This window comes from Nothobranchius furzeri, chromosome 7 (assembly GCF_043380555.1).
Source record: "Nothobranchius furzeri strain GRZ-AD chromosome 7, NfurGRZ-RIMD1, whole genome shotgun sequence".
Taxonomy (NCBI): domain Eukaryota; kingdom Metazoa; phylum Chordata; class Actinopteri; order Cyprinodontiformes; family Nothobranchiidae; genus Nothobranchius; species Nothobranchius furzeri.
In genome coordinates, this window is record NC_091747.1 from 46,969,398 (window position 1) to 46,994,865 (window position 25,468).

General features: G+C 41.6%; 1 protein-coding gene across 2 annotated transcripts in view; it reads right to left on the bottom strand.

Annotated features, from left to right (window-relative positions):
* Positions 1-25,468, bottom strand: part of plxdc2b (plexin domain containing 2b) — a 117,823-nt gene that overhangs the window by 3,945 nt on the left and 88,410 nt on the right. For both annotated transcript variants that reach the window (XM_015954647.3, XM_054751495.2), the window contains exons 8-12: positions 23,893-23,988; positions 23,681-23,762; positions 7,211-7,271; positions 6,981-7,134; positions 2,451-2,489 (exon numbers count right to left, since the gene is read on the bottom strand). In XM_015954647.3, the coding sequence (XP_015810133.3) occupies positions 2,451-2,489; positions 6,981-7,134; positions 7,211-7,271; positions 23,681-23,762; positions 23,893-23,988 (432 nt within the window). The remainder of the gene's footprint in view (positions 1-2,450; positions 2,490-6,980; positions 7,135-7,210; positions 7,272-23,680; positions 23,763-23,892; positions 23,989-25,468) is intronic.

Here is a 25,468-nt window from a genome sequence, read left to right on the forward strand (position 1 = left end):
TGTAATAAACTATGTGTAAATTAAATGTTACAAAAAATATGTAAATATGAAATTTGTTTCATTCACACCTAAAGATGAATGAAAAAAATTGTTTAAAAAATCATGGTTGAAGATTTCATAATTCATGCATCAAAGGGTTAAATACGGAAAAGAAAATCTCATAATCCTGCAAGAAAACAGAATTCAGCAACCATGAAACTAACAGAATAATCTGCATTTCAGCCTACAGTTTGACATCCATTCATATCTCATGTTTTTTTTTTCTCTTGCCCCCCTGACAACCTCTCCTCGGGCTTCTTTCTGCCGTTAATTAGCAGCTGTAGGCAGCACCGAGCTTGTCAGCCAACCAGCCTCTCCCCCGGCTCCCCGCCTCATTGATTTCCACCGCACAGAAACAACCCATTCAAACCTGCTCAATGAGCGAGAGCAGCCACTCTGGATGTATAGCCATTATGTGCTCACACTGACTGAGGAATAATGATAATGCTGCATGGATAATTAGCTCAGACAAAAACAACAGATTCTGACGTTTTTGTTTTACACCAAGAAATCTTATCTTTTCCTCCAATTATTCAATCTCAGAATCATCTTCTGCTTCTGCTCAAAGCCAAAACACCACAGGTTATTGGTTTGCAGTAACATCAGCCGAATCGGCAGCAGGATGCTTAAAGTGATATTCCACTCCCAGTGTAAACTCTGTCTGTTTCTATATTCCTCATGGATAAGTAGGAAAACTATTTGCAATTCTCCTGATCCGCAATGACTCCTTTAGCATAGCTTAGCATAAAACAATGTAAGTGAATGGTTCCAACTAGCCTCGAGTGTGAACAAAGTCATTAAAATGACTCAATAGTGATCCTAATTCTGCTTGGTGAGCTAAATAATTAAAGTGACTACAAGTGAAAATAATCAAGGTGCCGTTTTAGACTTGGGACTACCTTATGACAAAGCACAGCTGTAAGCTTCCGCCGAAAGATGCAATGACATGATGCAGCCCCCAAAAGACTGCTTCCTAAAACAGTGAACTGCCACACACACACACACACACATTGTGCAATGAAACTGGGCAGTCCATCCTACACCGTTAAAAAGGTAGAAGAAGAAGTACCTCTATCTGCTCATTTCTTGACAAAAAGCCACTTCCCGCAAATGTATTTTTTCAGGCTCCCCTGGGTGTGTAAGTTGAGAGTGAGCCGGGCTCCCCTTAGCTTCCCCATAATTCAATCCCTGGTTACAACAGTTTTCTGTAATACTGTACTACATCAGATTACATTTACGATTTACAAATCAATTAGTCTGATTGCTTATTTTGTCCTATCAGCTACATTTAACCCTCCCACTGTCCTAATGGGTGTGACCCCACGAAGAAAGTTGACCATTGAGCAGGGTTGATGGTTTATCCCTTGGGTCCACGTGGCAGGGGTGAGGTAGTGCTCGCTCCTCACCCCTGCCACGTGGACCTCAAGGGATAAACCATCAACCCTGCTCAATGGTCAACTTTCTTCGTGGGGTCACACCCATTAGGACAGTGGGAGGGTTAATCCACTAAAATATGCAAAGTGTTTGCAATAGGAACAAACATTTAGAGAACCCATCAGCCCAAACTGAGCCGACCTATTACCGAGTCTCTTTGTGACGAGAGCGCTGCTCCAATCACTGGCAGCACTCGAGCCACCTGCCCGCCTCACTGATCCTTTTCACCTTGAATAACATCACAGGCAAGTATGAGATGATGAAAGGAAAAGAAAAAAAATAGCAGAGATATCATCAGAGGGCCAGGCACCGAAGCAGGAGAGCTCGACCGATGGGGGACATGGAGCGTTTGTGTAATGAAAATTCTGATCGAAGTCACGGATTTCAAAGTCCTCTCAAGCAGGAAATGAAACGTTAGAAAAGCTATTGTCGCAAACTGATGAAACTCAAATTTGTTTCAGCATTTTTGGATATTTGAACATTTAAACTGAATGAAAAACACAAACGAGTAATTTTCAAACAGCAGCCGGTGTCGGGTTTGCTATTCTGCCCTGGCTGTGATGCAAGTTTGTTAAAATAAGGATTATTTTAGGTTTGCTTAAATGCTGAAAAATAGGGTTATTTCTCAAACTGTTTGAGCAAATATTACAAAATAAAAGAAAGAAATGCTTTAAGATACAGATAAAGAAGCAAGTGTCCCTTTTAGGGTTTGCAGAAGAATGGAGAAGAAAGTCAGAAAGGGGTTGAAATTAGGTCAAACAAAAAGGTTCATAAGAAAAATTAGAATTATTTTTTCATTTTTAATGTCCCAGTTGCTTTTTCTGCAGCGGTCTAAGGAACTAATCTCTGAGATCAATAATAATGGTTTATGATGAACATCTGGTCTAAACTAAGTAAATATAAAAGACCATCTGGGATCTCCACAGGGATTAAATCAGGAGCCAGAGGTTTGATGTCTAGCTTTGGTAAAAACTTACCCTGGTTGTCTCTGAGATGAAGCGCGATCTTGGTGTCATCTGTAAATGAGACATAGAGTCAGACACATGATCAGTTTTTCTCTTTGTAGTTGTTAACAAAATAAACTTCCCCCCGAATGTCCCAAATGAGATTACAGCTTCTTTCATTAGTGCACCATCTTCACTTACTACACCGATTAAAAATGTATATAAGTAAATACTATAGCTGTGCGTCAATAATTCAACACATAAAATCAGTCTGGGGTTAAAGAGATGTGTGAAATATGGAAATGAAGCACGGCCCACTTCTCCTTGAAGGGGAGATGACACTTACACACCATGCCATCCACATTATGCAGATCTGGCACTTTTTACACCTGATCTATTTCCTTAAATGGAGTCAAACGAAAAAGAAGAAAAAAGAAAGAGTTTCTAATTCAGAGATGAGAGGAATCAATTTTAGGTTTTATAATGAATCATTAGAGATACTGAATTATAACCAAGATAGTGAATGTAGATAATTGATTAATCCAAGTCGGCTTGTTGAATTGTTAAAGAGGCTTTGTACTTTTCAGGAAAACAGGGGTTTACATGTTAAAAAAATCTACATTTTTTTCTAGACTTTAATCTTCAGAAATGTCAGTTGTCGTCAATTCAGAAATATTTGGTATTTATTCATAGTCTGCATACTCTTAGTACATCCTGGTATGTGAGTGCTCCAACATTCTTCGTTGTTGTTTTTCTTTTGGGGCGACGGTGCCACAGGAGTTAAGTGCTCGCCCCGTAATTGGAAGGTTGCAGGTTCGAGTCCCGCTCAGTCTGTCGCTGTCGTTGTGTCCTTGGGCAAGACACTTAACCCACGTTGCCTGCTGGTGGTGGTCGGAGGGACCGGTGGCGCCAGTGCTCGGCAGCCTTGCCTTTGTCAGTGCGCCCCGGGCAGCTGTGGCTACATTGTAGCTCATCCCCACCAGTGTGTGAATGTGTGTGTGAATGGGTGAATCACTGATTGTGTTATAAAGCGCCTTGGGGGTTCCAGGATTCTAGAAGGCGCTATATCAAATACAGGCTATTTTACCATTTCTTTTGTCCAACTGGGTCATTAGCAGTAGCTCAGGCTAGCATTAGCAGTAGCTCAGGTTGGCGTTAGCAGTAAATCTCAGGATAGCGTTAGCAGTAGTTCAGGCTAGCGTTAGCAGTAACTCAGACTAGCATTAGCCATAGCTCGGACTAGCTCTTTATTGTGGTTACTGTGACCAACATTTATCTGAAACTGATGTTTAAGTGGGTTAAGACATGCAAATTTAGATGTTTCATAGTTTATGATGTGTCAAACCAGCTTTTCTCAGAACCAACTGTCTCAGTGGCCTTTACAATGTTACTTATTTACACAGGAAAGCAAGTCGGACATGGAGGAGACTTTAGATTCACGACATTAAACACCAAGATGCCTTTATTTAACAACAAGGTAAATGTGGTTATGTTTTGTTAAAATATGTTTCCCATTACAATTAAATGAGACATTTAGCACATAGACTACATTCTTCATTTATGTATTAGCATATTTTTAATCTTGGCTTGGTTGAAATGTGTTTCTTGTCCACAAATGCACACGTAAATTCCTCTAGGAGTCGTTCCCAAAGACAAATAGAGAGCTGTGGACCGAATCTCATTTCAAATGCAGCTGAAGAGCAGCCTCCCATATACTGAGTTCTTAGAGAATAAAATAAAAACATAAAACATGAGGTAGATAAATCAGTTTGCCAGCATGAGCCTAATCCACCCAGCCTGCACTCTGACCTCTGACCCCTGCAGCTGAGGAGACAAGTGATGTTTGGGGAAACTGATCTTCTGTACATCAGCCGGTCAAAACAACACCAAAACCTCCTGGATTCTAACACACACCCATGCATACTCTTCTGCCCAGTTAGTCATCCACCACGCCCTGTTTAAGACTCCTCTTCTTGTTTATCCTCTCAGCTGGAGAGTTTTTACACACATTAACCCCCACCGTGATGACCCACCCATATAACCCAGTAGCGAGTTATGACAATAGCGGTTTATTTGATTTAGTAAGAGATAAAACAAAATATTTTCTTGTTAACTCATGTCAACTATAATCCAGATCTGACCCTAACCCTCAACATTCATCTATGATATGCTGGTGAAGGTTCTCAGTCACTGCTTCTCATCCAAGGAGCTCTGTCAACTCTGACTGGGATATGGGAAAATCGTGCTTGTACACTGTAGCTGTCAAGAGCTGCGTAACAAGCTGAAACTACTTGTGAATACCCCTCCTCCCAACCCCCAAGGAGTCCTTGATTTTGTTAGGTCCTGTTGTGTTGGAATGGTTGTTTTGATTAGATGAAGTCCAGTTGCCTTCATTTGAACACTTTGGATCTTTCTATATTAATGATCATAATATTACCATAAATTATATAGTTGAATGAATTGACTCTTTTTCGGTCAGATACACTAAAATACTTCGGATTTATCCGTCATACTTGCTGCCTCACATCCTGAAAGCATTTAAAACCCATGAGAGGATTAAAAAATGTGGTCCATTAACTCAAAAACAGAAAAAACACAGAAAAAAGCATCAAGTAAAACATTAGTGCGCTCTTAGTTTAGGCTGAACACCAAGTTTCCATGTTGACAAGAGAAGTGGGCCCTTTAAACAATTTTGATTTTACAACAACCACATGTGTCGGACTTAAATTTCCTGTCTGCTGAACTTAATTGCTAAAAAAGCACAAAAAAGGAAATGACATGAAAATGGGTACAATAACATAAGTTCTGCAGGAGACTCAAGTACACAAACTTCAGAGGACACCTTGACACTTTCCCCGTCCTCAGTAAAAGTATGGCATCAGCTGCTTTCACAGAAGATTTGCATTTGATAACTGAGAAAAATCTGCAGCTTGGTTTTTGTTTCCTGCTGAGGTGTCATGAATTCATTATCGTACAACAAAAAGGAGACAACATCTTTCTGATTTTTGCTTTTAACTTTAGATACAAAGAGAACTACTGTTTTATATAAAAGGATATTTCCGATAGTTTCATTTCTTCCACAATGCAGGATCACTTTATAATAGATTTGTGGACGTTTATTATTATTGTTATTATAAAAGACCCTAGCTAAAAAATGTAATTCAGGAAAATCAGAAAGGGGAGTAAAGCCCAGTTTATGCTTCTGTGTCGGTGCAGAGACACGTAATGCCATTATCTGTCTTTGCAAGGGCTCTCCAGCAGACTCACGAGGACAGACATAGTCGAGCCCAGTTTAAACACCCGTCGAACGAGATGGTGAGCACAAGCTTGTGATTGGTCAGGACGCTACTTACGTCAACAGCAACGCCATTGCACCCTCGAAAAATAAGAAAAGGGAGCCAAAGATATCTAGCATAAGACATGGAGCAGATTGAAGAATACCTCACGGAAAAACTGAAAATGTAAATGTTTTATTCACCCGTGACTGGAGGTGTATAAATATATGCAGCGAGCCTTTTATGTGCGAGTGGAAATGACAGGAAACGTGTGTTTAGAATTGGCGAGCTCATGAAGAGTTGGAGGAGAATGAGGAACACATTTGTCCAAGTTAAAAAGTCTCTGAAATACAAAAAAACACAATATAAACCCAAAGGTTATGCCCAATCTTGGACTGAATGCATGACAGGATACCCCAGAAAAGTGATACGTCCTTTAATGTACTGATGGGGCAGTCCGAAGACAAAACATCTCCGACAGTGCATGTGCGTCTTGCCCTCGTGATGCTGATGCAGAAGCACAAACTATGCTTGAGAGGGAATGGTAGTCCTGTAGAGCGGAGTGTCATCTGTGTAGTAGTGGAAGTTAATACTGAACCTACAGAGACAAATATCTGACTAAATGTGACAAGACTAATGATAAACAGAAGGTGCCCCAGAACACAACCTTGGGGAACACCACAAGCAATTGGAGTTTATATGAACTTGAAGGATTTCAGCTGTATATAGTGACCAGTTCAGATTTTTGCTGGTCCACTCAGGAGGATGTTGTGTGATACGTGTTATGAGGACAGATTTATATTTTTCAAAGATGAATGATGAAATACACAAACAACCAAAAAGTTTCACGTAAGAAAAAAACCTAAAACAAAAAACAATCCCTAAAACTAACAAAGAACGTAAGTAAAAGACTAAACAACAAAATGACAAAAACTAAAAACACTTGAACCCTGAAACCCAGTGACTGTGGCTCACTTTGAGCTATTTGCACACATAGAAATGTTTAACTCATCCTAATCATTTTCTTGATAGCACTTGACATATGAAGTGGTGGGTGCAGCAACAGTGGGATGAGTATACTCTTAAACTCACTGGGAGAGAACCAGCAGAGCTGAACAGCGTGACTGCAGATTTCTGAATACAGCTGGTGCATCACCACTTCATCACATCCAGAATAATTTTAGGAGAAGCTGAGAACCACAGCTGATTTCTGTGCATCCTCCAAATGCAGTCAGATCATAAAAGTGGGTACACCTAAAACTAATTCCAGATCTGTGTGCTACTTTACCCTCAGTGGGGGCACTGGTGGGAGGCTGAGAGGTGGAGGGAACATCCCTTCCTCCGAAGGCATCTTTACTCCTCTGAGTTGTTTTGGAAGCGATAGGGGTGCCGAAGGGGTAGAGATGTGTAGAATCAACAATATCACACAGTTTGTCTTTGGTCTGAAAGAAGAAGTCAAATAGGTTAAACTTTAAAAAAAACATCTGGATGAGGAACAAAATTTTACTGAGTGCTCACCTCGTCTGGACAGTTGTTATCCACCCAGTCCTGACGAAGGCGGTCAAAGCCACTGGAACATCTGAGAGAGGAAAGATTACAAGGCTCTATGTCATATTAAGTCATAATGGTAAAAAAAAGTTTAGCTAACAAGCAAGTGACAAATATCTGCAGTTCCACCCTCATCCACTAGGGGCTGGATCCAGAAAGGAGCAAGTTCCCATTGACTCCCATGTTAGAAATGCCACCTTCACAGCAGAAATATACAAGTTCACAGCCTGGCACCAAAAAACATTTTAGGTTTAATAGGTCAAGTTTATAGTCATGACAACTCTGATGGGAGTGAATTTCTTTGTAACTCATCCATTTAGATGTCATTAAAGCTTAAAATTGTGACTAATGGCATGTCTTTTGAATGACACGTGTCAGATGGCTGTCAACGCCTGTGATAGCAACTTGCCTCAGCCTCACATTAACAGTGTTACAGCCCAGACGCTATGGGTAGCAGAGTTGCTACTACATTAACTACAATAACTAACTATATTGGCTTCGGTTAGCTCGGGGGTCGGCAACCCGCGGCTCTGGAGCCGCATGCGGCTCTTCCATCCATCTGATGCGGCTCTCTGTGCTTGTAAAATAATGAATGGATATTTAAATAAAATGCTTTATATTTTACTGCATTAATTTTACATCTGTATGTCAATTCTAAACGTAAAGATTGTCTGCGTAAACCTGAACAGTTCCAACCCGGTCTTACTGTGAGGCTGGGTTGACGCGTCACGCTTGTGCGTAATCATAGGCGATTTCTGAGCTGAAGAGGATGTGAGATTCTGGGATTCTCCTCAGACAGGCTCAAGGATGCGACGCCACATTGGAGACAGAAACAAGCGCTATTCAGCCAAAGTTTCATAATCAGGGAACATTTTCTAAGTGACAAGTCTCGCTTCAGTCGGAGGAATCTTCCTGCATGCGCTTTGGTTCTGCGACGCGCTCCAAGCCCCTCTCCACATCTTCAGCTCGCTGTGCACCATACGTACGCGCTGACAGCGAGCTGCGCTGAGCAGTGTCCAGCTCAGATGTTCAGATGGGAATCTTTTGAGTGATTTAGCTAAATCTGTGATGTGCGTAACAAATAAAATGTCAGTTCGTCTGCATGCGTCGGGGTAATTCTTTCTATTCTTTCTCCGTCAAAATAAACGGTCAAATATGGGAACTGTCCGGTCAACACAACACAAGCCCTGCTTTTAACTGTTCTGTTTTCTTGTGAAAATAGATCAAATTAAACTTGATTAACACCAGAGCCAGGAGCACTGCGCCGTTATCTCCGTCACTGTAAATGAGGGAAAAACAAACTGATCGGATCCTTTTCTGACCTTCCCCACCTACAAAGTTTAATTACAACAATCAAATGTGACAGAGCCTGGATTTGTATTCTGAACAGTCTAAACATGTTTTAAAAAGAAACGTATGACAAAAGTGGCACCTGCTCAGTAAAACCACCAACAGGGTGAAAAATATCAAAATATTGTAGCAGAGACGGGCTACAACTTCTGGATCCACTTTATATAAATCGTTTTACTGATTATCTTCTTATGAAAGATAACTTTGACGTACACGAGCGACCGGTACTGGCTGCTGTCACCTGTTGTGATTGGTTAAAGCAGCTCTCTGCTGTCTGAGGGTAGGCCCCGCCCACAACGCCACGGCTGCTGTGGCTCCCAGTGTTTTCTTTACTGTGGGAAATGGGTAATAATGGCTCTTTGATGGGAACAGGTTGCCGACCCCTGGGTTAGCTCAATTAGCTCATCGAACTCAGATTTGGTTGGGTGTCATTCATCTGCCCCTGCCCTCAGATTCCTGCTCTCATCCCCATTTTTGTATTCTCAGGGAGTAACGACATTTATGACATGGCCAAGATGGCGGTGGTGGAAACCGCCCACTAGGCTTCAGTTCAGCCTTTCAGAAACCAGAGGGTGACAGCGCAGAGGTTCCGTCCACTATATAAACAATCTATGGCTTAACTCGCTTGTTTTTACAAGGTCAACTACTGCTCGCAGGCAAAAGATGACACGATAAATGTCTGAATGTTTTTCAGCAAAGATACAGACAATTAGGGGAACTACTGCCACCTACAGGCTTAGCATACCTACTTCACAATGCACTGGATGCTTTTCTGAAAACAAAGTGGTGTGGACCAAAGTTTTTTTTTCTTGATCAGCAGGGTATATTGATATTTGGTTTTACAAAGACCTGACTACGTGTGTACATGGCCTAATGATGAGTGACCACCTCTTATTTTACGAGAATAGAAGCAACAACTCCTTACATTTGAACAGCAAACCAATTTCACCTCATAATGAGCTAAAATCACCTACATTGCTGCTGGGTAATTTTCTATCCCTGAATAAAATAATGAGTCTTTCTGCTCCAGTCGTTCAAATACTTTGTCTGGTTATGTAACAACTATTTCCTCATGTGTTCCAAGCTGAATCCCACACCATCTCTGAGATTATTACTGTTCTTAGACATTTATAATTCAGAGTTTTAAGCGGAGATTTTAGAGTAAATAAAGCTTCTGGAAACCTAAAAGTGAATGAGAAGGAAGAAAGGGGGTTTAAAAAATCTAGTATGGTTTCCCTTCTAAAGAGCCTGCTGTTATTATGATGAAACTGTGTGCCTCAGTCCATCTGCTCAATCAGGTGAAGCAGACTCCTCTGTTCAATCCCTCACTTTTCTTCGATTGCTCTCCCCTGGTCCCCGTGGACGCGGCGATGTAGGCGGAGCAGCTTTATCGAGCAGGTCTGGTCTAACCTGTCTCTGGAGGGAGCCTATGTTTTGTTTCTTCTCAGTGGCATTCATCTCAGCTAGTTACTGTTGAACGCAACGAGCCACGTTGCATTTAATTAGAAAGGGGCTGAGGAGCTGCGTTTGAATTTTAAACGAGTCCACGACAAACTCAGAGAATGTTTCTGTTCTGGTTTTTTCATCACAGTCACAACAGGATGAATGGATCGTGGCATTGAAGTCATGCAGTCACATCCTTCATGCCAGAATTTAAGACTCATGCTTAAACAAAATCCTTTCTCTTAAAGTATTTGAAGCAGAAAATATTCATTTTGATTGAGAATTTTTCCTTCAGAAAATGTTAAATATCACAATCTAGCTTGTCAAAGGCGTGGAACACTTGCTTAATCAATACATGTGCAGTGGTCTCTAGTAGGAATAAAGGCTTTGTAAGTCATACTCGGGGGTGGGGGACAGGTGCAACATTTCCAGGAGCTAGACGTGAGCCACTTCACAGCTGAGCTTCTATTTCCTGAGATGTCCTGATATTTGGACATCTCATCCCAGCTTTAATAATAGCGATGCGATTCTAACACTGACTCTGCTTTGCAACGTAGATGTTTTATTTCCACATATTACTTAAAGAGCTTCAGCCGTGTGGTGGAGTAGCTAATGCTACAGGTTAGCTTCTACTAGTCAAGACCTTCCCTTCTGTTTCTGTTTTCCTGGACGCTAAACCAACAGCATTCCCGTCGTGAATGTTAAGTGACAGTGTGAAGCAGATCTGTCAGGCTTCTGAAGCCCTAGAGTTTCACCATCTATTTGCTATCAGGAGCTAATGCAGGAGATAGATGCAGGAGACAATTTTCATGTTCAGTCTGCATGAAAAACTCAGAATGACTGATTATAATCACAAATAAGATTTTTAAAAAGGTTTTTATTTGTTTTCAAGTAAAACAGCTTGTGAATAAAATAAAAGTTTACTTTTTATTTTTGTTTAACGAGAAATCACACAGAGAGTTTAACTAAATATCAGACTGACTTCTGGATTTTGTAGCCCAATGGGTCACTGATTTTGGCAGCTGTCATTCCAGAAGCAAACATCTGGATTTATGTAGATGTAGTTTTCTAGGCAGTTTATGCATCTATTGGTTTCTTTATTATCAGAATCCAAAATTCATCTATATTGTCAGCCACGTAAGATGTAACCAACTCTGGGTTGCGTAACGTGGAATATTTTAAAAAGTTTATTTTATTACTCAGATTTGGACAAAAAAAAAAAAGATGGAATAAAATGTGTAGAAAAACCTCTGAACCATAAAAGTTAAATGTGTCCAAATGTTTCATAAAGCTTATAACCCACCGAGCAAAATCAATCTAATAACTCTGAAATAATAGGAAAATATGTGTGAAAACTCTCAATTCAGAGGGCAAAATCAGTGTAAAAATGCTGAAGTCATAGGAAAACAGTCTACCTAAAACCTCCTGTTTTATATTTTCTGTTTGTTGATGAGCAATGCCACTGTGGGTAAACTGGCTGATGAAATAAGTGCAGCCATATCCTTGCTATGCAAATGAAGAAAACATTTCCATTATTCTACTACAGAAACACACCGTGCTGCAAAACAAGTTGCAGCCTCAGAAGTCAAAACTAAACACAAGAAACGGTTTACAAAATAGTCAAAGTTAATCTATCAGGGTTATTTTTTATGCTTATTTATTTAGTAGATTTCTTGTTTTTGCTGCTATTTCAGAAATTAATTCTCAAAATTATCATTTTAAGTTTCAACTCAGTCCTCCACCTCCGTTTAGTCACTTCATTATGAAAATGTGTGCAGCACTTGACGCATAATTATGTATGAAGGAAATTACATTAAATGACCATAATGCCATGAGTGAATGAGTGAACATTTCCATCATGTCTTTTGTATGTTCTTGCAGTGGTTGTCTTCAAATTCCATTTTTGGTTCTTTTTTAAACACAGACAAGGTTTTTTCTTTACCTTGCTGACATTTCGTTTGCGGCTGCAAACTGTAACAGGAGCAGATGTAAGGATAAATGGAGTTGTTAAGGTAGGATGAATATAACGGACAGACAAATGTGTGTTACTGTAAATGTGGTCCCCGGAGTGGTTCTAATAAAGTAACATCTAAGTAACAGAGTGGTGAGCGTGTCATTCCTAAATAAGAGATATCTGAGGATATTACATGGCGTCAGAAGTGGGATCGGATCCCGTCCCAACTGCGGAGGTCCCCCAGAAGACAGCTTGCAAGACTGTAAGGGGCTCGACACATGGGTGGCAACAAACGACCGTGATCAGCGAAATTTGTCGCCGTCGCTTTTGTTACCTGACACACGGGAGGCGACCCGCGGCAGTGGCCAGTGGCAAAGCCGTCTATGCGTTCTGTTCCATGGCAAAATCAGAACTCCCGTTGTTTTGTTTGGCTGTGTCAGGTTGGAGGGAATTAAGGTTATTTAAGCGGTTCAGAGTTAATAAAGCGGTAGATATGATGTTTCACAAGGTGCTGCTAGAGTTATGTGAAATCTTACTTCTGATTTTACTATATAAAACATAATAATAATCAACTTCTCCTTCATGTTTGCTCGGAGATGAACGGGGCATCCTGTCCGCTCATTGGTCAGTGAATGAAACCTCCGTTGATTGGTCCTCGTCCGAGCGACAGCGATGAAAATTAGAAAATATTTCAACTTTCTGGGATTGCGTTGCTGGGTCACCTGTGCACGACACGTGCACGAGCGCAAAATTTCACACGCACGTTTTTCGCGTTTCGCTTAGTAGAAGGGAGACCCACGATTATCGCTTTGTCGTGCATGTCTCATTGAAAATGAATGGAGGAGAGGCGATGTCGCCACCCATGATTTTGGCCCAATATTGCCTCAACAAAGAGACTATTGTTGCCACTGATGCGTCTTCGTTTGGGCTTGGGGGAGTCTTATCACAGAAGCACCCTCTGGAGATTGGCGCCCGGTTGCCTTCATATGAGCATGTCAGAAACGGAGCGCAGATATGCGCAAATAGAGAAAGAGGCACTCGCCGTAACATGGGCATGAAAGCTCTTTTAGACATATTTAGTAGGCATGGACTTTCTGATACAGACAGACCATAAACCACTTATTTCCTTGCTGGGAAGTAGAAGGTTAGATGACCAGCCTCCTCGGATTCTGAGGTTCAGACTGCGCCTGCTGCGATTCACATACAAGATTGAGCATGTCCCAGGCAAAAATCTGATCACAGCAGATGCTCTGTCAAGGGCACCCATTCACACTGCCCGGAGGCATGAGGAACAAAATCTGGAACAAGATGTGGCAGCATCCATTCACCTTGCGATGGAGCTTTTACCAGCTTCAGCACAGAGATTGGATCAGATTAAAGGAGCACAACACTCGGACGATGTGTGTACCAAGCTGAAAAACATGGCGGCAAGTGGCTGACCACTAAATAGAAGGGTGCTGCCAGCTCAACTTCAACCCTATTGGCAGTATAACGAGGACTTGCTGGTCGCTGAAGGACTGCTGATGAAGGAAGATCGCCTAGTCATCCCTATCAGCATGCAACAGATCTTGGACGTGATCCATGAGGGACACCAAGGTATGTCAAAATGCATAGCAAGAGCACATGACTCAGTGTGGTGGCCAGGATTGACGACGCAAATAAAACAAAAGGTGGAGAACTGTGAGGTCTGTGCAAAGGAGGCATACATTGCACCGGAGCCCCTACTAACAACACCACTGCCAGACGGGTCATGGCAATGCATAGCAGCTGACCTCTTTCAGTTGGACAAGGATGTGTATATTGTGGTTGTTGATTACTTCTCCAGGTACACTGAAGTGGCTAGGCTTTCCTCTACCACAACAGCCCAGGTTGTGGAGAAGTTGAAATCCATCTTTGCAAGGCACGGCGTTCCACAGACTGTTATTACTGATAATGTTCCACAGTTCTCTTCAGCTGAGTTTGCAGCCTTCGCAGGATTATGATTTCAAGCACACAACGAGCAGCCCCCGATATCCACAAAGTAACGGAGAAGCAGAGAGGGCTGTTAGGACAATTAAATCATTCTTGAAAAAGGGGGAGGATCCATACAAGGCCCTGATGGCATACACAGCCACTCCCTTGATGCACGGGTCATCACCTGCACAGTTGCTTATGGGTCGGAACATCAGAACACCACTGCCTGTGCGTCACACAAAGCTCATGCCAGGATGGCCTGACCTTCAAGCTTTCAGAAGAAAGGATCTTGAAATAAAAGACAAACAAGCCTTTTGGTTCAACAAACATCACAAAACAAAGATGAGGCCACACCTAAAACCAGGACAGAGTCTGGGTGAGGAACATGAAAGATCCCGGGACAGTCATCGGTCCATCTCAGACGCCGAGATCTTACGATATAGACCTACCATCTGGAAGTCTCAGAAGAAATCGAACTCACATCAGAATGATTCCAGAGACTCCCAGAAACACTAGACCACGACGAGTCATTCAACTTCCAAACAGACTGAATCTGTAGTTAGATAGCTGTGTTTTATGTTACGGGGCAGAATAAACTGCACAGCTTTAGGGGATTCAGGTAGTCCATGCTGGGCAGTAACAGAGTGGTGAGCGTGTCAATCCTAAATAAGAGATATCTGAGGATATTACACAAACATCCTCAGAGCTGACGCTGATGCATCACTTCCTATTCCGTTTATCAGCGGGCAGCAGAGGACGTTTTTGCCCTCTGCTGCCCGCTCTCCCCTCTCCGATGATGCAGTCCCATGCACGATCCAATAAGTAAACTCCATCGTCTCTGTTCATTGTGTAATGTAATCATAATCATTAAGTAATCATTCTATATTTCAAAATATTCATGGAAGAAAGAAGATTATATGATTAAAAATCATTACATATTGCCATGTATAATTAAGCAATGAAATGTTCATGAACCTGAACTCAAGGATTGTTTAAGTATGTTTACTGGATTAGGTCATCACCATCTGCTCACACCAGACAGAGAGTAAGGTTAAGATAAGAACGCATGACACATAACTAACCTTGTCCCTAGACTCAGAGACTCTGCGTCTCAGAGCGTGTGTTTCTGAGATTCTTGGTAAGTTTGGTAATAGATAACGGTGGGTGTATAAACCAACCGCTCTGCTTTCTCGTCAGTCGGGAGAGAAAGCTGGATACTGGCCATCTCTTAGCAGATCTCTAGCTCAGAAAAATTTTGACACGCTGTCAAAACCTTAAAGCTTTTTGCACCTGCGAAGCTGAACAAGATAGTTTTTCTTGCAGAACAAAGCTGATTTTGCAAAACTCCTTCAGAGTTATTTTAAGACGTTTGATTTCCATCCATCTGTCTTGACCCGAGACACGTCTCTAGGACTGAAAGGATGGCACCTCGGTACTCTACAGCCCTCTGGTGCCAGCGGTCATCCGACCACTCTTACTTTCGGATCCACCAAGAGGGTGCCTCTACGGTAATGTAGACACACAGATAGCGTCTGTATGCAGTTTGATAAACAACAGCTTATAACTTATCTGCAAACCAAATTCTTTTATAGCCAGAACCCTCTGAGATACAGAGATTTTGACTCTAACACTATATTCACACATAGTTTCCAGACACCCATCTTTTAGTTCACATCCACTCATATAATAGTGTAAACAATCTGTCAAGTCTTAACTGTTTGTAAAATAAATGCGACTGGTTCTTGAATCATAAACGAAGTGTGAACGATCCCTTAATAATTAAAAGAATCCTAGAACCGTCTAATTAGTCATCTGAAGACCAAGCAGGGTGATGTTCTATAATTAATAGAGTATTACAGCTGGTGGTCACAAGTAATGATAATAGAAATAAACAGCTCTTAAGCAATTTATTTAATCCAACTTACCCTTTATTTGATTCATTACAATGGTCCCACATCCACTTCTCCTTATCTCTATAGCTTCTTTTATCCATCTTTTGTATTTCTGTTCGGTGTTTATGATCCTTGTGTTGTCCCAGTCCATTATATGGTTTTCTCTTGTGCAGTAATCTGTTACGGTCAATTTCTTTATTGTACTTTCTGCTTCTTCTTTTGCTGCTCTTATGTGTCTTTGACTTATTTCTTTCTCGCACTCCTTTCTATGTTCTATTGTTCGTGTGTTGAGTTGGCGTCCGGTTTCTCCTATGTATGTTTTATTGCAGAGTTTGCATGGGATTTCGTAAACGACTCCACATTTAAGTCCAGCTGATATTTTGTCTTTTGGGTGTACTAGTCTGTTTCTAACTGTTGTGTATGGTCTTGTTGGTGTGTTTATGTTGTGTTTTTTCATTGTTGCTCTTATTTTTTCTGTTATGCCTTTGATGTATGGTAAGGTTATCACTTGTTTTGGTTCGTGCCTTACTGGGTTTCTGGTTCGTTGCTTAGGTTGTTCTTTTCTTTCTGTTGTTGTTTGTTGTTTTCCTTTGTTTATTGCCCATGTCGGGTATCTGCAGGTCTTTAAAGCGTGTTGTATGTGTTTGTCCTCCTGTTTACTGTCTCTTTCTTCTGTTATTATGTTTGTTTGGTGATATAATGTTCTGATTACTGACATTTTGTGTATGGTGGGGTGTTCTGATGTCCATGATAGATATTGGTCTGTGTGTGTTGGTTTCCTATATGTGTTTATGTTTAGGGCCCCGTCGGTCTGCCTGGTTATTTTCATGTCCATAAAAGCTATGCTGCCATCTGTTTCTGACTCATATGTGAACTTTATGTTGCCTGTGTCGTCCAAGTTATTCAAGTGTTGTGTTTCTGTTTGTCCTTTTGGTATGATTTCCAGTATGTTGTCTACGTAGCGTTTCCATAATTTTATTTTGCAGTTGGGGGGGGGGGGGGGGGGGGGCAGTGGCTGTGGCATTTTGTTCTAGGTCTTCCGTGAAAAACTCGCACAGGGTGGCTGATAACAGGTTACCCATGGCGAAGCCTTCCAGTTGTTTGTATATTGTGTCATCGTATGTGAAGCAAGTGGAGTTAGCTACCAGTGCTATCAGTTGTGCTATGTCATCTGCTGTGAGGTTTGTTCTTTTGTGTAAAGTCTTGTCCTGTCTGACTCTGTTAACTACTATGTCTATGGTGTTTTGGGTTGGTGTTTTTGTTAACAGGGATGTGACGTCATGTGAGATGAGTATGTCGTTGTCTTCTATTGTAATCTCCTTTAGTTCTTTTGCCAGTTCTATGCTATTTTTACAGTGTTGATCTGTGTTACCTAATAACGGGCTGATGATTTTGCTGATTTTTCTTGTTGTATGTTGTATTTCCATGTTGTATGTTGGTGTACCTATGCTGTCTACTATTGGTCTAAGTGGGGTGTTTTGTTTGTGTATTTTTGGTGTTCCATATTTTCTTGGTGTTATGTTTGCCATAGAAATCCAGTGTTTGTACATTTTTTCTGTTATTTTGCCTTTTTCTTGTAGTGGCTTCAGTATTTTTTTCATATTTTTCTTAATGCTTTCTGTTGGGTCTTTTTTTTAGTATTTTGTATGTATTTTTGCCCTCTTACATCTGTTTCATCTGTTGTTTACATTTTTCTTTGTCCATTACCACTGTGGTTCTTCCTTTGTCTGCTGGTGGAATAATTGTCTGTTCATTTTTGGATAAAGCTGTCATGGCTGATTGTTCTTCTTTTGTAATATTGCTGTGTTGAGTTTGGCTGTTTTTTAATATTCCAACAATGTTATTTCTGAGTTCTGCTTTCTTTCCCTCATCGGGGATCTGTTGACATGCTAGTTCTGTTGCTACTTGGTGTGACTGCAAAGTTTAAACCTTTTTTTATTATGCTTTCTTCTGCTTCTGTTGGTTCGTATTGTGAAAGGTTACATACCCATGATTTTTGTGTGGTGTTATCTTGTATTTTTCTTTTTCTTGTTGATGAGTTTAACTTCTTTATGTTTCTTTCTTTTACTTTAATGAACTCTTTCCTTTTTTTCCATCATGTGTCCTTTAATTTGTTCCTCAGTTTTTTCATCATGTTTATAATTCCTTTTTACGTCCAGGTGTCTTCTTTCCAGTTTGTTTTCCACTTGCTTCTGTTTGGTTGTGACATTTCTTATCCTTTCCTTGAGTAGTGCTCTCTGTGCTCTATCCATTATGTTCTGTGCTGTCTTGGTCCAGATCGGTGTTTTCAGCTGTAGGCTTGTGGGTGTGATATTTTCATCCCGGCATCTTAAATTGAAACGAAGGTGGTTCCTAAGACGTGCACGTTTTTGATGTAAACATTCCAAATGGCAGAAGTCCTTTGTTCCTTGTTGTCCGTATTTTTCTTTAAACATCTTTTGTACGTTCTTGCTGTGTTTGTCTTCAAATTCCATTTTTGGTTGTTTTTTAAACACAGATAAGGTTTTTTTTCTTTACCTTGCTGACGTTTTGTTTGCGGCTGCAAACATCCTCAGAGCGGAAGCTGATGGTAGCGTCACTTCCTACTGCGTTTATCCGCAAGCAGCAGAGGACGTTGTCGCCCTCTGCTGCCCGCAATAAAACATACATAGGAGAAACCGGAAGCCAACTCAACACACGAACAATAGAACATAGAAAGGAGTACGAGAGAGAAACAAGTCGAAGACACACAAGAGCAGCAAAAGAAGAAGCAGAAAGCACAATAAAGAATTCAGCCATAACAGATCACTGCACAACAGAAAACCATATAATGGACTGGGACAGCACAAGGATCATAACCACCGAACAACAGAAATACAAAAGATGGATAAAAGAAGCTTTAGAGATAAGGAGACGTGGATGTGGGACCATGAACAGAGACGATGGAGTTTACTTATTGGATCGCGCATGGGACTGCATCATCGGAGAGGGGAGAGCAGGCAGCAGAGGGCGACAACGTCCTCTGCTGCCCGCGGATAAACAGAGTAGGAAGTGACGCTACCATCAGCATCAGCTCTGAGGATGATTGCAGCCGCAAACGAAACGTCAGCAAGGTAAAGAAAAAACCTTGTCTGTGTTTAAAAAAGAACAAAAATGGAATTTCCATCATGGTTAAAGTGTATAATTTAGGTAAAACGTACTGACCAAAGACACTTTTATTTTAAACATTTAAAGTTGTTCAAACCGAGTCTCCATAAATTCCCTCAATTATTTTTTTTTGCTAATTCCTGGCAAAAAGAGACAATGACATTTTTTATTATACCCGTCAAGAGTTGCCATATATCATCACCGACCCAGAATGCATTGCACACCTGAAATAATGCTGATCAGATTTATTTGTCATTCAACCACATATTAGAAGCACGGTGAAAATCACTCAGGTTATCGTAAAACTCAGTCCTGAACATCTAACATAATATTGTAGAGAATAAAGTCTACAGGGTAATCTAAAGGTCAGAGGTCATGAGCTTCACATTTTGAGCCTGGTCTGGGCTTTAACCCCGGCTTTCCACTGGATGTGTAAGTGTTGCATAATGAAATGTATTTGTTTGGTTCTACCCTCGATCTTCCTTCCATCTGAGAGTTTCAGATGCAAAACAGCAGCAAAAGGGTTCCACGAAGCTGGTCCCACGAGGACACGAAATCATCGGACAACTGCAAGACCACGCGTGACTTTGGCAGTTCTCACGCTAACAAGCAAGGTTTCACAGGTTATGACCTAATATTTAAGCAACTAGACTTTTTTTGGAAAGTTTCCGGGTGTTATACACTGCTTTTGTGCTTGACTTCCAGTGTGGCTTGAGCTGAACTGCTGAACTCAACGCATTCTGGAAGGGTAGAACGTAAATTTTTAGTGTAAGCACTAGGGATGTCCCGATACGTTTTCACTTCCGACTTGATACCGATATTGCAGCCATCATTAATGACCGATACCAATATCAATCCGATACGATATCAGCACAAATCATACATACTTTTGTCTATTTCGTAGTGTAGGAAAAGGCTTGATCAAGTCATATTACTCAGTCGGAGAACAAGAGCCAATCACATTAAGTTTGAAAAAAAGGACATTTTTTTTAACCATTGGTTGCAAAAATGCGAATCTTAACGAACTCCTTATATCGGAGAATTTGGATGCAGTCCAATATAATCCGATACACCGATATTGAATTACTTCTGATATCGGTATCAGAACGGGACATCCCTAGTAAGCACCACGTTCCTAAGCTTTTGGGATACTTCTAAAACACAACGCTTCACGGCCGGTGGAAACGCTCCCATCCACTATAGTGGCAGATAATTGCAGCGCACTACGTTTTGTTGACATTACGTAAGATTTAAGTGCGGTGGAAAGACCCGATCAGAGCACTCAACCCCCTGCCTGAAGGAATGAGTGTGAATTGGTCATGAGCTGAAAGGATGGGTAAGGGTTTTAACTAAAATAACTTAAGTATTCAATATTATAAATAAATGTAAGTATTCATTTTTGGTTAATAAAATATTTTTAACTAATGTGTTTTTATTTAATTGTTTGAAACAAGCTACATGATTAAGATGCATCAAAATTTACCATTAATCTCCCCGTTTGTCATTTCTGGTGCACATTGCTCTCATTTTAAAACGACTCCCTGCACTTCCTCGAAACACATCAACACGTGGATGCTCTGACACTCAAAGCTCATCGCTGTCTGTCGTGTTTTCTAACTCTGCAGCAACAAACTCAGTCGTTTTGAAGCTTTGCCTGAAAGAGGTGCTGCGCTTTCACCTTCAAACGGCCTCGCATCGACTGACTGCTTTTTAAAAAAAGAATATTAGAGACTTTGATTTACGCTACAGCCAGAGAGGACGCTGTGGTTTTTAATTAGTGCGTGTCAAATGCATGTTTGCATTTTTTTAAAGGAAGTGTCTGGAGGATACAGAGGGTAGAGGAGGAGGAGGCTGAACCATAAGACATTAACACAGTCAGAAAGCTAATTAAAAGGCTGCCTAATGAGACCGTTGCTACGGGCGTGCGTCCTTTTGCTCCAATGTGAATAAACTGCTGAAAGTTAAAATGCTTCATCATGTTGGTGTGAACCATTCTGTCTCTGTCAAAGGAGAAAGGACGGGAGATGTTGAGCAGTTAGAAAGTCAAATCCACAACAACTTTGTAAGCCTCTTAATAAGTAATCAAAGTGGACAGATCACAAGTGCTGCATATTTCCTCAGTCGAGAGCATTACTCAGAATAAACGATGAGTGGCAGATTAATATTTGATGCAGATGGAGTTTCAAACGCTGCTGGAACAAAAGAGAAGTCACGGTGGCCTCGCAGGAGAGTAAACATTGTAGTGACATGAATGGCCTCATTTGTGACCCAGAGGTCACACTTCCTCAGCTTGGTCAAGCTGTCCTGGCTGTACTTCTATCTACAGATTATCCATCACAGGAGACGCAAAGTCTGCTGTAAACCATCTTTAATCTGACTGCCTTTATCTGACTGCTGTTCCATCCGCAAGATGAAGGACACTTTAAGATTCAAAATAATCATTTTTCAATAAACTCTTTTCACTGTCTATTACAATGTTCATAAATAATCATCAAGGTTCATTATAAATGTATTGAATTACTGAAATGAATTATTATTCTTTGGTTAATAATAATGGTTATTTATGATAATCAGTAATGTTTAATAGTGACAAGATCATGCAGGACACAGTAATCAGGTTAAAGGTAACTGCACTCACATGTCTTTGTTCCATAACACCAGAGCTTTCTATCTTGGGAGGGCGTGTTCTGAGGTAAGTTAAGTCCCACCCTCCAACAAGTCAAAATCTAAATCGTTAGAATAAGATTACCGGTCATCTCTTAAAACCTAAATCCTCAGTTCAAGTTCAGTTCTTGAGCTCACCAAAATTCTCTCCGTGGCAAGGTTGGAAGAACAGGTGCAAGCTGAGTGATCGTCAGCAGGAGCTGCTGTCTACAACCACTGCTCCTTGACATGAATGCAAATGTTGCATCTAACCGATTGGGAAGTTTGATTTTATGAGTAGGACTTTCTACAAAGCAAAGTTTAAAAAACATATATAATAGAATGTTTATATTTGAACTCTGTTTTCTAAAAATACAAACAAAGTGTTAATTTTCAGGTGATTATTCCTAAAATGCTTATTTCAGGTTTTACTGGGGACTGATGCCTCATTCCCAACGAGTGTGGGATGTAACCATTGACATAAATACACTGGACAACTCCTTTCCATAGGCTCCAATATCACGTTTTTGAGGCCAAATGGGAGGTGGCCACCACCGCCATTTTGACCGTGTCACAGGTTCCGTCAAGCCCAGACAATTCCAAAAAAGGGAAGAGAGGAGGAGCTGAGGGTGGGGCTGTAAGGCTGGGATCAACTGACGACACCCGGTTGAACTAGCTACAAGCTAACCTGAAGCTAACCCTGGCTAACCCAAAGCTAACGCGGAGGTGGGAGCTAAGCAAACAGAGGTAGCAACCTAGCTACAACCGGAGTTAACTGTGCACAACACCAGAGCTTCTGAGTCAGAGATACGCCGGGCTGACCGCTGGGTAAAACCGGGTGGAACACAGAGGTCTCCAAGACCGAGACTTCCACAAGCCGGCAGCCGCACAGCAGACAAGCGCCGCTGTGATCTGAGATGCGCAGAGCTGCCGCTGGGGAGAACTGGGTGGAAAGGTTTCCATCCCAGAGCTCCACAAGCCAGCAACCCGCGCATCAAACAGAAGCCGCGATCAGACAGAGATGCGCCGAGCTGCGGGGAGGGGAGAACCGGGTGGAAGACATCGGTCTCCCGAGAGCTCCACAAGCCGATAGTCGGAACCCAGCTCCACCAACATGTTATATTTCAACCCATTTTCTAAAGTGCAGCATTATGTTAAATGCACTGGGTTTTACCCTATTACATTTAAATTTTATGGTTAAACAGTACATGTTAAAATCTAAGCTCAGCTCGGCAGTGACCTAAAACACATAAATATAATTTTTCTTACCGAAATAAATGAAGTGGAGACTCCTTGGACGCTCTATTAGCGCAATTAATGCCACAGCAAGTCATTTTGTCCAACAATTGCACAAAAAATATCCAAAAAAGAATACACAAACACAGAGACTCAAGATCCCGGAGCAGTTTCCAAGCCAGACCGAGGCTCTACTGAGGCCTTTCCCCGGAGCTAGCTCTGTGGTCACGTGGGTCTGATGCTCATTAATTATACAGAATTTTAGGCTTTTATTACCCTTAGAAGAGTGAGAAAAAATTTCACCCCCCTCAGAGTTGTCATGAGTGTAAACTAGATCATTTAAACAAAAAACATGTTTTGGTACCAGGCTGTAAACATGTTTATTTCTGCTGTGAAATTGGTATTTTTAACATGGGAGTCGATGAGGATTTGCTCGCTTCTGATACCAGCCCCCAGCGGAAGAGGGTGGAACTGCAATTTATTTCATTTCTGGGTTTGCCTCAATTTTAGAGCTGCATTGTGGGGGCTTGGATGTAACCCTAACCCTAAGAATTCAGGTTTAAAAAGCTTTGACGTTATAGATATTATAGAACGTAACTGCGTTATAGAACATAAATATAACATCCATTGCTAGGTAACTAATTCCTTTAACAATAAGATGCCCAACCCTGCCTGCCACAGAAAATTAAAAAGTTCTATGGGAAAACAAGAACAGGGGCTTTAAAATATGATTATTTAAACAAAAGACACAATAGTAAAAAAAAATGCTGTTCTGCACAGTATTTGTGCCCCAGGGTGTAAATAAATGAGAAAATAAAAGGTAAAGATGAAATGGAGACCAACCTGTTGAGTCGATGACACCAGCTGCAGTTGAAGTTAATCTGTGAGGAGATGCAATCACTACAGCTGGTGAACTGGAGACAGGCTGCAGACAAGAAGAGTCAAAATGCGTCAAAGCATTAATGCAATTGATAACTTGCATTGTGGAAAAAAGGTTGCAACAAGCAGGAATTGTTAAAGGAGCTTCCACAAAAGCTGTCGCCAAACAATCTTACTGGGTAAAGGTGTGATTTCCACAGCTGTAGAGTTGGTGATTCTTGTCTTTGTGAGCTCCACACGGTGGTACTCGTAGATCGTCCTTCGCCTCACGTCTAGATTGAAGAGACCGAGTAAGATTGTAAAGTCAGCATCCAAATTTTGGTACCCTGCCAAAAAAAAAAAAAAACTGGGACAAGTAGTCCCTTAATACAGGAGAATCATGCTGTACAGGCCTTCTCTGGTTTATGTGTGCCCAAAGCATCAGGACACGGCTTGGCAATGGATGGGGGCATCCTCCACTGGACCTGAGATGATATTCCAGTCATCTGGAAAAGCGACTCTCCCCTTTGTTTTCAAGACTTCTTCCAATCTAAGATAACCAAGTAGCTAGTTTAGCTTCGTTTTGAGCTTACTTGCTTTTTGTGTGAGTAGGTTGAGTGCCAGTTTTTCTTCCAGTCATCAAGAATCTCATTGCGAACCTTAACAAAAACAGTCAGTAGGGGGTGGTGTTGTGGAGCAGACAAGAGTCTCCATGGGGGGGTTATCAGGAGGGAGGGGGACAACCAAAGTGCAGCTTTACACTGTCTCACTACAGCTACAATCCTGTCCCGGTTCAAAGTTTGGTGGCACTCCCGGGGCCCCTAGTGGCCTTGGGGCTTCAAGCAATTGACTGACCTTCCTATTAGTGATGTGTCGGTCGTGAACGAACCGGCTCTAAGAGCCGGCTCTTTGAAGTGAACGACGGGAGCCGGCTTGTCATTCGGAGCCACCCCCCCCCCCCCCCTCTTGCTTTGGTGAAAGCTACAGGTCAACATGTGTAACTGCTTGTCCAGACTGTCCACACACAGAGCAGTAGGGGCGGGTAAGAGGGAGGATCAGACTCAGGCCCTGTCCACACGTAGCCGGGGATCTGCCAAAACGTAGATATTTTTCTACGTTTTGGCCTGTCATCCACACAAAAACAGTTTTTTCACACGAAAACGGATCTTTTTAAAAACTCCGGCCAAAGTGAAGATCTGCGTTTTCTCCGTTTTGGGTGTCTGCGTGTGGACAGACAAAACCGGAGTTTTAAGTTCCGCAACGTCACTTTCCGCGACAAAAAATGCTGACATCACGTGTGCGACCTGTGTTTACACTAGTCGACAGCATGGATGCCCTCAGAGCTGCGCTCGCTTTATCAATTGTCCAAGCGCTTTTTGCTTGTTTGTTTTTGCAAGCGAAATTACTGCTCCTTGCGGAAGACCACAGACGAAGGACGAGGTTAAGAATGGGGGAAGTACTGCCGCCTACAGGTCTGGCATGTCCTTAACAACGTATTTATCCGGGTACGTATGGACAGAGTTTTTTTTTAAAACGAGGTGGTGTGGATGCAAGTTTTTGGAGGGGCGGATATTTGTTTTTTAAAAAACCCGGCTACGTGTGGACTAGGCCTCAGACACACAGCAGAGCACATGCGGGTGGAGGGAGACGAGAGGGAATGAGGAGGAGGAAAAAGGCAAGCGAGAGAGAGGACAGTGCGAAGAAGACGGTGAGAAAATGAGCGCCAGCACTCGGAAAGTGGAGATTTTTAAAAAGATTTTTTAAAGTGTTCAG